Here is a 15,524-nt window from a genome sequence, read left to right as displayed (position 1 = left end):
GCTCAGCACAGACAGTGTGGGTCACAGGGCTCCTCAATCCATGTTCCAGTGAAAATAAACCCAAGCTGACTAATCTCTCCCTGTCACTGGAACATAAATTGAGTAGTGACCTTATAGATGCTTAAAAAAATTAAGTGTAATTGATATAATAGATAGTCAGAATCTTTTTCCTGGAGAAGCTACAATTTATAGGTGCAGATTTAAGGAGATGTGGGAGAAATTTAAAGGTGGAGAAATTTAAAGGGGTATGTTTTTCACACTGAGACCATTTAATATCTGCAAGAAAATGCCAGAAGATGGTGCAGGCAGATACAATTACAATGTTTAAAAAGCATTTTGTGAGGTCTTGAAAGATATAGAAGCATAAGGGGCTAATGTAGGCAAATGAGATTATCACAGAAGCAAAAAACCTACAGGAATTCTGCGGGTCATCATCCGTGGAGAGAATAAACAGGGTTGGGTTGGGACAGGGGGAGAAAACTGGAAAAGCGAGGTGCATGGGACAAAGCCTGGCAAGTGATGTGGACATGTGTGAGGGGGAATGATTGGCAGATGGGTGAAGTGAAGGCTAGCGGTGAAAAACGGACAAAAGGTGTCAAATAAAGAAAGGAGTGAAATGAAGAATATAAATGGAAGGGGACGGAGGAGGGGAAATAAATGAGAAATATGGAACTCGGGGATGGTAGATAAGCAAAAGGTGGAGTGGAAAAGAGCAGTGTGACTAGGGTTCTGGGAGGTATGACAAGGGGGCTGGGAGATAGTGGAGAAAATGTGTGCACTTCAGGATGTGAGGATCAAGAGGGGTTGTACATATTACTTGCTGTTCTTCCAGTTTACATGTGGCCTCATTCTGGCAATGGAGGAAACATCAAGGTCAGTATAAGAATCAGGAGAGTAGCGTAGGTAGGTATCTTGTGGCATGAATGAGATGGACATAATAGGCCCATTTCTAAGTTGCATGTCTCTATGCATCATTTGGAACCAATGTAGGTCATCGAGCTTAATTGTTCTTATTAAAGGTGCCATTACATTCATATAAAGACAGATTTATTGATTTTTTTTGTTTAATTCTTATTTTTGATTTGCTCTGTGCTGCATACTTCTTTTTTGTTGTGGTCAGGGACTGTCCGTGCCAATTGCTTCCTATGGGTTCGCTTCCAGTTATCTGATCTGCTATGGCAACCGTGGGTGCAGGCACGTGCATGGTGTTGCAATGGATGACGATATTCCACCAACCTTCTGTTCAAAGTGAGTGTAGAATCCATTGAGCTCATCAGGGAGGGGCACACTGTTGTCAGCGATACTGCCCAACCTCACTGTGTAACCTGTTATAGCATGCAAGATTTACCACAAATTACAGGTATCATGTGGGTTATCATGGGATTCTGGTTTGGTCCAGAAACGCCTCTTGGCATCCTTGATGGCTTAACAAAAGTCAGGAATTGACTTATTATACCACTCAGGATCATTTGCCTAGAACGCTGCCGACATGGACTTCAGCTGGGATTGGACCTCACCATTCATCCACGGTTTCCAGTTGCGGAGCATTAATATTGTCTCCTTTCGCATACATTCCGACACACATTTATTGAATGAGTTCTGTAACGAAGATGGCTCACACATTTAGATTGGCCTCAGTCCTTGAGACCAGCCAACCAACTCAAAACAATTACAAATAATATAATCTGTTTCCTCAAATCAGCACTGGGCAACCTTTTGTACCTGTACTTCCTGCTTCTGTTTCTACTCTTATTCAGGGATTAGAAACAGTCAGGTGATCAGTTTTTCCAAATTATGATCATGGAATGTAGCGGTGGGCGTCTTTGTTGGTTGTGTAGCAGTGGTCGTGGGTGTTTGGCCACTGGTGGGACAGGAGATGTGCTGATGGTAATTTGCTAGAACACTTTTGAGGTTGCTCTGTTTGTAGTGATGTATAGTATTTCAAGTGGAAGCTTGAGGTGGGATGCGGACTGCTGTTGGGATAACCAAAGTGAATCCCCAAGGCAGATGGTAGGGATTGGCACTTCACCGTTAGATATTTTAGGTCCAGGTCCAGGGAGCAGGAGCTTGCCATGACCGCCACTTTTGGATACCACAAGGAGTTGATTAAAAAACAGACTAAGTGTGGTGTAGAATGGGCAGATTAGTAGAGTATCTTCATCCTGTGAATGTGAAACGCCCACTCTCTTGTATTCTTCAGAAAAGTGCGAATGATGGAGTTAGATCTCTGCGCTTGCAGAAACACAAGCATCACCTGCATACTACTGAGGTATACGTAATCTTGGTTTTGATTGATCACCTACCCATTAATAGGTCATCATTGAAGAACCCGCACATTATGGCAATCACAAAATTGCTGCTGATCCTCCTGCCCACCCTCCATCCGTTCCTTCGGCATGACATAAAATGTAATTTACTGATAAAATGTGCTTCAGGTGTGACGGGGAAAGCACATACGATAGCGGCATTTAAGAGGCTATTAGAAATGTACATGGCTATGCAGGGAATGGAGGAATGACATGCGGGGAGAGATTAGTTTAACCTGACATCACAGGCTGAAAGCCCTATTCTGTACTGTTCTATATTTTAATCATGTACTGCATGAATGATGCCATTAGATAACGTCCAATATGCAAAATTTATCAAGTCACAAGCATGGTTGTAAACCTAAGTGCCGAACGGAATTTCTGAAGTGGATTAATTTGAACTGAATATCATTGATATCACACTTCAGGGAAGAAACATTCATTTTCATGTTACCGTTAAAGGAAACAAACAGAGAACAGGGATGACTGTGCATACAAGTTTCTAGCCCTCAGTGTTTTTTACTTTTCTGATTGTTGACCAATGCAAGTATTTTTTGAATGTACATACATATAGATCCATTGTTTTGTCTTTTTTATTCTAAATTGTCTATCTGCAATTTTCTAATTCTAGTTTCGGATAATCCAGTAACAAAATCTACCCAGTATGGAAGGAAAGAAAATCAATTCCTGAGAGATTTTAATAACAAGTGCAAGTTTAACAAAAAAACTTTTCAAATAAACCTGTAGTTACAACAAACGCATTGTACAATGTGCTTAGTTTCCGTTAAACCCAATTGTCTCCAGTTGTCATTGCAGCAATTCAAACTAGAGAATTCTTCTGTTGGATCTCTTCAGCGAGTTAGTGAAAATAGACAAGCGAATGCATAATGAATCTTCACCAAAAAGAACCCCTACCAACAAAATAATTTAATTATTTTTGTGACATCACATTTCTTTTCAAATGAATTGCCTTCCCTGTAAATATGACCTGTATCTCGATTTTTAATATTTAACTATTTTAAAATAAGATCTAATATACTGCTTTAACCAATTAAAATACCAGATATTAAGTTCTGGCACAGGATACAATATCTCCACAAACATCTGAAAGAAAATGATTTTGGCATTTTTCTAAATACTACATACCGTAGCTTGCTGTGATGAAATTGTCTGCAATTTTTCTGAATTTACAATGGTTAAATATCATTGAAAAACCTAGACTATTGATCAAAAGGCACAAGCTTCAATTCCACCACAGCTGCTGAGGAATTTCAAATAACAATGTAAATTTGGAATAAAAGGCTGCTATCAGGAACTAAAAAACTATTATAGAAACAAAGAATTGCAGTTGCAGGTTAATATACAAAAGGACACAAATTGCTGAAGTAACACAGATCAAACAGCATAGGGAATATGGGATAGGTGACGTTTCAGGACAAGACTGTTTGTAGAGGGTGTGGGGGGGTGGAGAAGAAAGTTGGAAAAGGGGAGAGACAGGACAAAGTGTGGCAGATAATAACAGAAATCGCTGAGGGAGAGCAATGAGAGGTCTTACATAATTCCAAGAGGCGAACTTCTTCAAAGTAGACATACCATGAGGAAATTTCATAGTGGAGCAGTCTAAATGTAGAAACTAAGACCTGAAGATGCTGGTTAATACACAAAAGGACATTTGCTCCACTGCTAAATCTTTCAAGGTATGCCTTCTTTGAAGTTCTCCTCCTCTCTCCAACGAGAGTTCTGTGAGACCATCTCCCATTGCTCCCCCTCTGTGATGCCTGATTTCAATTGGAGTACTATTTTCGATTAGATTAGATTCCTTTATTTGTCATTCAGACCTTTCGGTCTGAACGAAATTTCGTTGCCTGCAGTCATACATATAATAATAAATAACAAAACACACAATAAACACAAATTAACATCCACCACAGTGAGTTCACCAGGCACCTCCTCACTGTGATGGAGGCAAGTCTTAAAGTCACTGTCTCTTCCCTCCTTATTCTCCCTCTGCGCTGAGGTGATATGTTGTTACCCCACCGGGCGATGGTAGTCAGTCCCGCGGCTCAACCGAGCTCCGCAAACGGGCCGGTTCAAGCTCCGCGGCCCGGGGTGGTCGACTGACATCTAGTATAAACCCACTGACTCCCACAATTATCTGGACCACATTTCTTCTCATCCTGCCTCTTGCAATGATGCTATCCCCAACTCCCAGTTTCTCCTTCTCTGCTCCCAAGATGTGGCTTTCCATTATAGGCTTGCTTCATTGCCAGAGTGAGACCATGCACTAACTCAAGGAATAGCACCAGTTTCCACTTAGATAGGGTCAACTACAACCCAATGGTATGAACAGTTTCCCAATTTTAGATAATTAAACTCCTCCCCCATTTGGGACTCATCTATTTATTTTCCCCTCTTCCACCTTTCCTCTAGCTTCACAATTCACAACTCTTCAATCCTTTTGTCTCTTCCTTTTTCTTTTCAACTCTTGCCTTTGTCCATCTGCCGATCAAAATCCCCTCATACCCACCCATTACCTGCTAGGCTTTGTCCCACCACTCCTCTCCCCACCCCCACCACAATCAGTCTAAAGAGGGTTGCCCACCCAAAATGTCACCTAATCACGCAATGCAAAGATGATGTGTGACATGTTGCGCTACTCTAGCACTTTATGTCCAATTTTGTAAACCAGCAGCTGCAGTCTGAAGAAGGGTCTCGACCTGAAACTTTGCCTGTTTCCTTCGGTCCATAGATGCTGCCTCACCCGCTGAGTTTCTCCAGCATTTTTTGTCTACCTGCAGTTTACAAATGCACTAGACTGGCTGAGTTCCTCCAGCAGTTTATTTGTTCCAGATTCCAACATCGTCAGTCTCTCCTGTGCCCACAGAGGCTGTCCGACCATCTGCGTGTTTCAAACATTCCTTGTCTTCATATTCACCATGCCTGCAGTTGTTTTTATTTTCATTCGAGGCGAATTAATTTTTTATTTCATAAAACAATACAAGTGGGCAAATTCTCCCAGGTCATTAAAACAAAGCAAAGTCTCTATGGAATGTTTTGTTCTGCGCCTTTTTATGGGTGCACGCCCCTTTGCTGGATCTCTGCGCCCCCTCTGCCCCCCCCCCCCCCCATCCCTTTTTCGGGGGGGAATGAATATCTGCAATTGTTTTTTATTCCCATTCGAGGCATTATTGTATTAATTGCGAGAAGGCTAATTCTCCCCAGGTCTTTAAAACTCTCGAAGGGTCCCCGACTGTTGTGTGTTGTGGGACACGCACCCTTTGTTGCCTCCATTCCCCACACAACGTCTGGTTAACGCCTTACCCGTGGGAGGGGCAATTTCGTCCAACGACTTCCAGAGGCCATTCAGGCCCTCTAACCCTCACTAAAAGCCCATTGGTTCCCTTCCTTACCTAACATCCTATTTCCAAAATAAACCCCAACGTATCGGCAGTGGGGCTGCTGGCGAACTCGAGTTTATCCCCGGCGAACGAGCGGACGCCATTTACCTCAGGCCGCCACTTGGCGCCAGCCGGACGGCGGCTCTCATTGGTGGGCGGCGCGCAGGCCCGCCCACCGCCTTCCGGCGTTGTTGTGGGCAGAGATCCTCCAGCGGATCTTTGGTTGTAGGAGCGCGGAGAGAGCGGCGGATCATGGGCATCGAGTTGGAGACTATCACCCCGGGAGACGGTAAGCTTCAGTTCCATCGCACTGGCTGTAGCTACTTCTTATATAATTCCTAGTGAAGCAAGGCCCGCAGCCCGGGGCGATGCCGGTGTAACCTGTGGTTGTTTCTCTCTTTCAGGGCGGACCTTTCCCAAGACGGGCCAAGTCTGTGTGGTGCACTATGTGGGTGAGTGCAGCGGGGCGCTCGGGCTCGGGAGCGTGATGCGTGTAGGGTCCGCGATTGTGCATGTCAGCCCCCCCCCCCCCCCCCCCCCCGGGAGTGTGCATGCCAGCCTTCGGGGGATTTTGCATGCAAGCCTCCCAGGAGAGGAGGGGCGGGGAAGAGGGGAGGAGGGGGGAGGGGGTGATAAAGCACAGGACAAAACATAGCCCGAAGTTCCTAATGCAGCCAAGACAGTTTGAAGTTTTGTTGGAGTTCAAGATCAAGAGTGTTTATTTGGCATGGGAACCAGAATAATGAACGTTTAACTTGCTGCATCTTTGCAGGCTTATTAAATGCAAAAAGACAAAAGCTGAACAATATATGACCACTTATGCTAAGTAAACTAGACCATGACATTAGCCTCACAATCAATGCAAGCATCTTCTATCTTTTTTTATTATATAAAAGTCTGTGCGGCAGTCCGGCTGTCTTTCTGTCTTATTGATTCGTTTCCATCGTGTGATGTCACAATGCCCAATGCTCGCAGATGTCCAATCACAATGCCCAATGCTCGCAGATGTCCAATCGGAATGGATCCATTTACATGTACGGCTTCCGACTGCATTTCTTCCTTTGATTCACTGCAACTCCGAAACCAGACGCAGAATCGCCGACATCTTTTCCATTTCGGTAGAGATTTCACTTTTATTTCTAAGTATCTGCTCCTCATTACATTTCGTCGTGTTTAAGTACACGTTTTTAATCAAAACCTCCCTCCCCCCCCCAATATTTCAAAAATAAACTGGCTTCTCACCCATAGAATCAGCACCAGCCCCTGGTGAACGTTCCATCGTGTGATGTCACAATGCCCAATGTTCACATATGTCCAATCGGAATGGATTCATTTACATATGCCTTTGGAGGAGCACAAGCACTTGGTGAACTTTCCATCGTGTGATGTCACAATGCCCAATGCTCAAAGGCATTGTTGCCATAGAGGGAGTACAGAGAAGGTTCACCAGACTGATTCCTGGGATGTCAGGACTTTCATATGAAGAAAGACTGGATAGACTCGGCTTGTACTCGCTAGATTTTAGAAGATTGAGGGGGTATCTTATAGAAACTTACAAAATTCTTAAGTGGTTGGACAGGCTAGATGCAGGAAGATTGTTCCAGATGTTGGGGAAGTCCAGAACAAGGGGTCACAGTTTAAGGATAAGGGGTAATTCTTTTAGGACCGAGATGAGGAAAAAAAAATTCACACAGAGAGTGGTGAATCTCTGGAATTCACTGGCACAGAAGGTAGCTGAGGCCAGTTCATTGGCTATATTTAAGAGGGAGTTAGATGTGGCCCTTGTGGCTAAAGGGATCAGGGGGTATGGAGAGAAGGCAGGTACCTCCACCACCCCCCTTCCCTCTCTACCCCACCCCCTTCCCTCTCTCCACCCGCCCCCTTCCTCCTACCCCTCTGTCCCTCTTCCATCACTCCCCCTACCCCTCTCCTCCTCCCTCCCCACTCTTCCACCTCTCCCCCTTCCCCCTCCACTCTCCCTCCCCACTCTTTCCCCTCTCTCCCCCAACCCCTCTCTCCCTCCCCATCCCCCCCTCCCCCATACCTCTCTCACCCCCTACCCCACTTTCCTTTCCCTCCCAAATCTGTCCCGTTTCCTCCTCCTCCTCTCCCCTCCCTCCCTTCTTCTCACCCCCCCTCCCCCCACCGGTGTGTTTGGGGGGTGGTTAATGTGAGTGTGATGGCTCAGACCCCCCCCCCCCCAAACGCCGTTGGGGAAACAGACCCAACGGGTCTGCACTTGGTCTAGTAACTTCTAAAGTTAACCTTTTTATGGAATAATGGTTGTCTATATTGAAGCAATTTATCGTGTTTATGACCTGATATCGCTAACATTTTGCTGCTATCGTTGCTAACAGGTTCACTGATGGATGGGACAACGTTTGATTCCTCCCGGGTCCGAAATAAGCCATTTCATTTTAGAATTGGTAAAAATGATGTCATCAAAGGATGGGATGAAGGATTAGCTCAGGTTGTTAAAAAAATGTATTGTTTTTTTCTGCACCCTTTCTGAAGTCATCAGTTCTTGTACAGTATAATATTCCTGACTTGCTCAAGTGAAATTAATTTGTTTAAGAAGGAACTGCAGATGCTGGAAAATCGAAGGTACACAAAAAAGCAGGAGAAACTCAGCGGGTGCAGCAGCATCTATGGAGCGAAGGAAAAAGGCAACGTTTCGGGCTGAAACCCTTCTTCAGACTGATCGGGGGTGGGGGGGCGGGGAGAAGAAAGGAATAAGGAGGAGGAGCTCAAAGGCTGGGGATGAGAGGAGACAGCAGGAGGGCTGAGGATGCAGGCTCCCCAAGCTCGACTCCATTCAAGGACCCAAGCAGTCGTTCCAGGTGCGACAGAGGTTTACCTGCATCTCCTCCAACCTCATCTATTGCATCCGCTGCTCTAGATGTCAGCAGATCTATATCGGTGAGACCAAGCGGAGGTTGGGCGATCGTTTCGCCGAACACCTCCGCTCGGTCCGCAATAACCAACCTGACCTCCCGGTGGCTCAACACTTCAACTCCCCCTCCCACTCCGTATCCGACCTCTCTATCCTGGGTCTCCTCCATGGCCAGAGCGAGCAACACCGGGAATTGGAGGAACAGCACCTCATATTCCGCTTGGGGAGTCAGCATCCTGGGGGCATGAACATTGAATTCTCATAATTTTGTTAGTCCTTGCTGTCTCCTCAGCCCTCCTGCTGTCTCCTCCCATCCCCAGCCTTCGAGTTCCTCCTCCTTTTTCCTTTCTTCTCCCCGCCCCCCGCCCCCGATCAGTCTGAAGAAGGGTTTCAGCCCGAAACGTTGCCTTTTTCCTTCGCTCCATAGACGGCTGCTGCACCTGCTGAGTTTCTCCAGCTTTTTTGTGAAATTAAGTTGTGACAGTTTACATTAAATGCTAACAGATTATTTGTGTAGAATGTTATTCCACATTCCTCTCGGGTTCTCATTGGCTGTGTACATGGTTTTTACAGTGGGTGTGACTGGTTAATGATTTCAAGCAGAAGTCTGCTCCTCGTCCTGTGGAACATTGAGCTGCTTTCCAATTTACTGAGGAAATTTATGATACCCAAGATAGACCGGAATTGTATTTATGTGAAAAGTAATATAAAAAGACTCTAATTCTCCTTTAAAAAATAAATTATGCTGTAGGCACTAGGGTGGCACAGCAGTAGAGTTGCTGTCTCACAACGCCAAAGACCCGGCCTGACTGCGGGTACTGCCTGTACGGAGTTTGTATGTTCTCCCTGTGACCCAGTGGGTTTTCTCCGGGTGCTCCAGTTTCCTCCCACACTACAAAGACGTGCGAGTTTGTAGGTTAATTGGCTTGGTAAAATTGTAATCTCTAGTTCATGTGTAGGATAGTGTCAGTGTATGAGGTGATCGCAGGTCAGCTTGGACTCGGTGGACCTGTATATGCGCTGTATCTCAAAACTAAAACTACCACATTCCAAAGACATGGAAGTTTGTAGGTTAGTTGGCTTCTGTAAATTGTCCCGAATGTGTTGAATAAAACTAGTGTATGGGTGATCTTTGGTCGGCGCAAACTCGACGGGCTGAAGGGCTTGTTTCCGCGCTGTATCTCAAAAATTAAAACAAATGAGTTAAAGTTTACTCTATTGAAGTAATTCCATTCCTGTGGGAATTGCTTAATTGGCATGAGTTTTTGAATAGAGAAATCTGATCGGAACTACACACTCCTTCACTGTATCACATCGCTGTACTTCTGTATGAAATCTTTGACAAGTTTTGTGCCACATGGGACTCTTGAAGTAAACAGGAGTTACAGATCTAGTTCCACTTCAGTTGCATACACATCCCTTTTAAATACATTATATAACAGGTGGTGCAGTAACCCAGCAAGTGGGAAGCTACTTCACAGTTCTGGCAAACTACATTCAATCCCAACCTTTAGTTTATTGTCACGTGCACTGTCTTTATCCCATAAAAGTATATAAAACTAGAGAACATAGGTTTATGGGAAGTAATTTGGAGGGGATCGGAGGAAGGCATTTTCTACCCAGAGAGTGGTGAGTAGCTGGAATGCACTTCCTGGGGAGTGGTGGAAGCAGAGTCGCTGATAACGTTTAAGAAGTGACTAGATAATCATTGAATTAACCAGGTTTATAAGGTTATGGTCCAAGTTCTTAGAGATGGGATTAATAGGGAAGTGTGTCCTTTGGTCGGTGTTGACATTGGGCCTGTTTCCATGCTATGTGATTAGAACGTAGAATAAGACCTTCAGTCCACAATATATGCTAACAATTATGCCAATTGTTTCTGCGCCTGTTTCCGCACTGTATCTCTAAACTAAACTGCAGATTGCCTGCTCTCGAGCAATATCCCTCCATTCCATGCCGTTCCCCATGTCCCTCTTGAACGTTGCTATTGGTTCTCCTTCCACCATTTCCCCAGGCAGCGTGTTCCAGGCACCTATCACTCCCTGCGTTAAGGAATTAACTAACACAACAACAGTCATATAAGTTAAAGCCTTGCGGTTTTCATGATTTTGGGACAGTCTGAAGCACTTTATAGCTAATGTCGTTTCAAACGTCAGCCACTGTCAATTTGCACACACACAACTCCCGCAAACAGCAGTGTAATAACCAGGTGATTTATTTTTGTGATGTTTAGTAACAAATTAGAGAAACTGCTCCTCTTTAACACGAGTGTTAACATCTGAGTGTAGACTACTTCCTAGACTTATTAACAGGTCATTTTCAGCACTACAATGGCGAGTCAATATTCTTTTACAAAAATAGTTCAGATTTATGCGTCCTGGGTTTGGGTATGCCTAGCTAGATGGTGCAGAAGAGTGTGCATAAACTTATGAACTATTCTTGTGTGCTCAGTTTCTTGATTTTTGTTTTAGATGAGTGTTGGGCAGAAAGCCAAACTGACCTGCACCCCTGACTATGCATATGGAGCTTCTGGCCACCCTGGCACCATTCCACCTAATGCAACTTTGACATTTGAAGTAGAGCTCTTGAGAATTGAGTGAAAATATCTTGGTAAGGGGATTTTCTACTTGGTCGGATACTGCTATCTTTAGTGCAGATAAGTGGAACAATCAATGATTTTTTTTTCGTGTTTTGACAGATTTACATCCTGCTTTTGGCACATAAGTAAGGAAGAGCTTGAAGATTGTGCGTTGAAAATGCAGGAACCAGTTTAAATCACTACATTTACCATTTCCATCTTTTAGTTTAGTTCATTATGTCACTTGTACCAAGGTACACTGAAAAGCTTTTGTTTGCCTGCTATCCGTCAAAGAAAACCTTAAATGCAATTAAGCCGTCCACAGTGCACAGATCGATGAAGGTACAACATTTAGTGCAAGATATAACATTGAAATCCGATTAAAGATAGTTCAAATGTCTCTAATGTGGCTGATGGTCAGGTCAGGATTGCACTCTTGATGATCTACAATGTACAGTATGTCAGCAACAAGCCTGCTTGTCACTTTGTTTATCTTTTGGGCTGTGGAGTAAAATCTGATTATTTTAATCTTGAATTATTTTTTTTTAGTTTTATCATGCTCTGCTTGAAGTGCACATCATCAAGCATTATCATTAAGGAGCCTAAAAGTAGAAAGGAGAACAAACCAGTTGGGTTACCACTTAATGTTCAACCATAAGATAGTAACTTTGAATTGATGCATTGAAGAGCCACAAACTGTTTGAAAACAAGTGACAAGATGGCCATGTAGACTACTGTATTTTGAAACATATCTTTGAATTGAGAAAATTCACTGTTGAGGCCTCCATATGTTGTCTGAGCTTGCGTTCACCTTAACATTAATTATTGGGGCTTTATCATGAATTAGCTAAATAAAAGATTTGTGAATACATTTGAAATGTGGGATATTTGTGACCAGGTTAGGAAGGAAATCAGTTTTACCCACCCAGTTGCATGATTTTTTAAATTCCACTACTTTTGTCTGCTAGTTCACGGTTACAATCTTCAAACCACATTTAACTCAATTGGTGTCATTTCAACAATACCGTTTTACCTGCGACTGTATCCTCTTCAGGATCTGCTGTTCTTCACCAATGGAAAGATTGCTATGGGGCAGAATCGTAGATCATCATTTGTACATTTGCAAAAATGATCAATTGCTAATATAGGCAGTGTATGAACACACTCATCTTAAGAGAGCATACAGTGTCAGCATGACAGCAGGCATGAATCATTAGAGGTAAAGAGTCTTGGGAATGGCATCTAGTCAGAGGGTCCGGCATACTGAGTCTTAATTAATACTGTAGGAACCATGAAAGTGTGAATTATGCTGTTATGTAACTGGTCACTTGCCAGTATTGCCAGTGAAGTACTTCCACTAAAAAATGTTTCAGAATACAGGACCACCATTGATTTCAGAGACTTTCTGCATTGCCCATTTTGCCGGACCAACAGAGGTCACGGCCTTGGAGGACGTCACGATACCAACCCGCAAAGTCGGATATGGGAACGGATCTGCTGGCTCCAGCAAGGCCGGAGCTCCAAAGCCCTGATCGCAAGGGACATATTCAATCTGCCAATTGGCATGTAAGTACCAATGAGGTTGAGTTTGGCCACCTCACCCCCCGGCACCAAATTTTCAGGGGGGGGGGGGGGTATTACGGGAGGGAGCAGGACCTTCAGTTACCAGATGATCATGGTGGACCTGTAATACCACACTCTGCTTGAAATGGTGACTACTCTTGGAAGTTCACCTCGCCTCACAGTGGTGGAGCCACTGAAGACCCAGATTCAATCCTGTCCCTCGATGCCGTCTGTGTGAAGTTTGTACTTTCTCCCTCTGACCGCATAAATTTCCACCAACATTCCAAATACCTGGATATTTGTGTTGTTCTACCACTAAATTGCCCCTCGTGAGTGTGTAGAATCTAGCAGGAGTCCTTGTAAATTTGGGGAACAGTAATAAAAGGTATTAATGTATAATTATTGTAAGTGGAAGGTCATGGTCAGAATGGGCTGTTGTCCTGCTGTATCTCTCTTATTACTACACTTTTTCCTTTGGTGGAACAAGCAGTGTGCCTCTTTATAACATTAAATAGGTGCTAACAACATATTTGTAAGCAAGGTAAGCTGGTCATCACGGCTGCCAACTCCTTTTCAGTGTTGCTTGTAATCCTTTCATTGCACTGTGGCATTCCTCAATTTAATGAAATCCAAGATGCTTTTACAATAAAATGCTTTGACCATTTTCAACTGTTTCTGATGTGAACATTTTTTAATTAATTATTGACCATTTTCGGACACAACATTCTGCACGTCACCCCGTGTCGGATGAAGTGGAGAACGGACAGATTAATTTGTTTGACTGGGCATAATGGGCTTGTTCCTGTGCTGTACTCTAGTCCAGGATAGACCCTGCAATGGGCTTTGAAGTGCATTCGCATTTTTTTTAGCCTAAACGGCCATATTCCAACTTCCATACTGTGCTGGAAATATTCAACATCTTATCAACAACACCCTCGAAGGGGATGGGTTGGTTCCCAGTAGATCTGAAGCCAAATGTTTGCTGGTGTGGTGGAACAACAGTCCTGTTCTTCACAACACCAAATAGTTTGCAGAAGAGTTAGTTTAGTTTGTTGCCATGTGTATCGAGGTACAGTGAAAGGCTTTTTGTTGCATGCTATCCAGTCAGCAGAAATGCTTTACATTACAATCGAGCCATCCACAGTGTACAGATAAAGGGAATAACGTTTAATGTAAGGTAAAGTCCAATTAAAGATAGTCCAAGGCTCTCCAATGAGGTAGATGGTAGCTCAGGACCGCTCTCTAGTTGTTGATGGGATGGTTCAATTGCCTGAGCGGGTTGCACTATCTGCTCCATTCAGCAGAATCAAATTTCTGTGAAATGTAAAGCTTAGATCTCCAGGTGTCATAATGCTGGTTTTACCTATTTCCCAGCAATAACTACAACATAACATTGAGTAAAAAATTGTCGGCACAAGGAACCGCAGATGCTAATTTGAAGGATCCCATCCCAAAACTTTACCTATCCGTATTCTTCGGTGAAGCTGCCTGTCCTGCTGAGTTACTCCAGCATTTGCCTCTTTTTTGCAGGAAGAAAGATCCCGACCCGAAAAGTCACATCCATGTTCTCGAGAGACACTGCCTGTCCTGTTGAATTACTCCAGCACTCTGTGTCTTTTTTTTTATTGAGCTAGAAATTATTGAGCACAGAACACTGCTCATGAATTGTTCCAATTCCAGGTGAAAAACTGGCACAATTTCTATCCTTCAATAGTTGGAGAAATTTGAAACCGAAATGGGCTGCAGTAGAACTGAATATGCAGGATTTTGCAGCACATTATATTCAGACGCCATCTGTACTTGGGTATTGTTTAAGCCACATGTCGCATTTCCTGGCTAACATTCATCTGTGAAGTCACTGATAAAACATTGTTTGTGGAACTTAATGTGGAATTCCCTATATTGTAGTGACCATACTTCACAAAATATTTTAAAATAAAACGCTGAGGCACACCCAAACGATGCTCAATGCAAAATTCTAATTTAAAATGTTCCGGCGTGTGTTGAAACCTGACTCCTGTGGAAGGAGTAACTGAAGTAGGCTTCCGACCCGATACATTACCTGTCCATTTTCTCCAGAGATGCTGCCAGACTCGTTGAGTTACTTCAGCATTTTGTGTCTATCTTTGGTAAAAACCACCATCTGCAGTTCCTTCCTGCATTTCTTGTGGAAGGGATCTGCTGAAATGACAAAAACAACTCAAGGCATTTTAAATCTCCTAGCTTGTTCTGTCACCTTTCATCCAGTCACTTGCTTTTGCGTGGTCACCAGCAAAATCTAGTTCTTGCTCAGCACATTCCCACCTTCCAAGCAGATCAGAGACATCGTAACAACATCACCTCTGACAGCATGGGGTTAACTGGGCGACTCTATTACCCTTCCTTAACTCTTGAAAGATTTTCCCCTTGAGTGATTATCCAATTCCCATCTGTAACTACTATTGTATTTGCAACTGGCATCCTTTCGTACAGGATATTCCAGATCACAGCTTTTCTTCCTGTTGTTAAGCCATTTGGACTGAGTTCAATTCAAGGTCTTTGTGGAGAAATTATTTTTGCGTGAAAACTTGTCCTTGTTGGATGTTTTGTCATGTTCGATTTTGGTTTGCTGTACTGTAGCCAAGATGACATCATACTGGCTGGCAACAAAAACAAGGAGACAAAAAAAACTATTATTAAGTTCTGAAAATCTCAGATTGTATATAGAATAAGGCTAAATGCTGATAAACAAAAGCATATATCAAATCCCCTTGCATTTTAAAATGTGTACATATGTTGCATTTTTT

The 15,524-nt window shown here is 43.5% G+C and overlaps 1 protein-coding gene across 1 annotated transcript; it reads left to right on the top strand.

The window, feature by feature from the left end:
- Nucleotides 1-5,847: 5,847 nt before the first annotated feature.
- On the top strand, nt 5,848-13,407 carry LOC116986314 (peptidyl-prolyl cis-trans isomerase FKBP1B-like). Its single transcript, XM_033041728.1, has 5 exons — nt 5,848-5,993; nt 6,109-6,156; nt 8,062-8,174; nt 11,069-11,207; nt 11,296-13,407. The coding sequence occupies exons 1-4, from the start codon at nt 5,957-5,959 to the stop codon at nt 11,195-11,197; spliced, it is 327 nt and encodes a 108-aa protein (XP_032897619.1). The 5' UTR covers nt 5,848-5,956; the 3' UTR covers nt 11,198-11,207; nt 11,296-13,407.
- Nucleotides 13,408-15,524: the final 2,117 nt, after the last annotated feature.

Source organism: Amblyraja radiata, chromosome 23 (assembly GCF_010909765.2).
Source record: "Amblyraja radiata isolate CabotCenter1 chromosome 23, sAmbRad1.1.pri, whole genome shotgun sequence".
Taxonomy (NCBI): domain Eukaryota; kingdom Metazoa; phylum Chordata; class Chondrichthyes; order Rajiformes; family Rajidae; genus Amblyraja; species Amblyraja radiata.
This window is presented reverse-complemented; position numbering and strand designations above follow the sequence as displayed.

What these genes read in the sequence shown, in the direction of transcription:
- LOC116986314 (XM_033041728.1), top strand. Translation starts at nt 5,957, where the DNA reads ATGGGCATCGAGTTGGAGACTATCACCCCGGGAGACG. An exon ending in CTGTGTGGTGCACTATGTGG is followed by an intron (nt 6,157 to 8,061) that starts GTGAGTGCAGCG and finishes CGTTGCTAACAG; the next exon opens with GTTCACTGATGGATGGGACA. An exon ending in GGGATGAAGGATTAGCTCAG is followed by an intron (nt 8,175 to 11,068) that starts GTTGTTAAAAAA and finishes TTTTTGTTTTAG; the next exon opens with ATGAGTGTTGGGCAGAAAGC.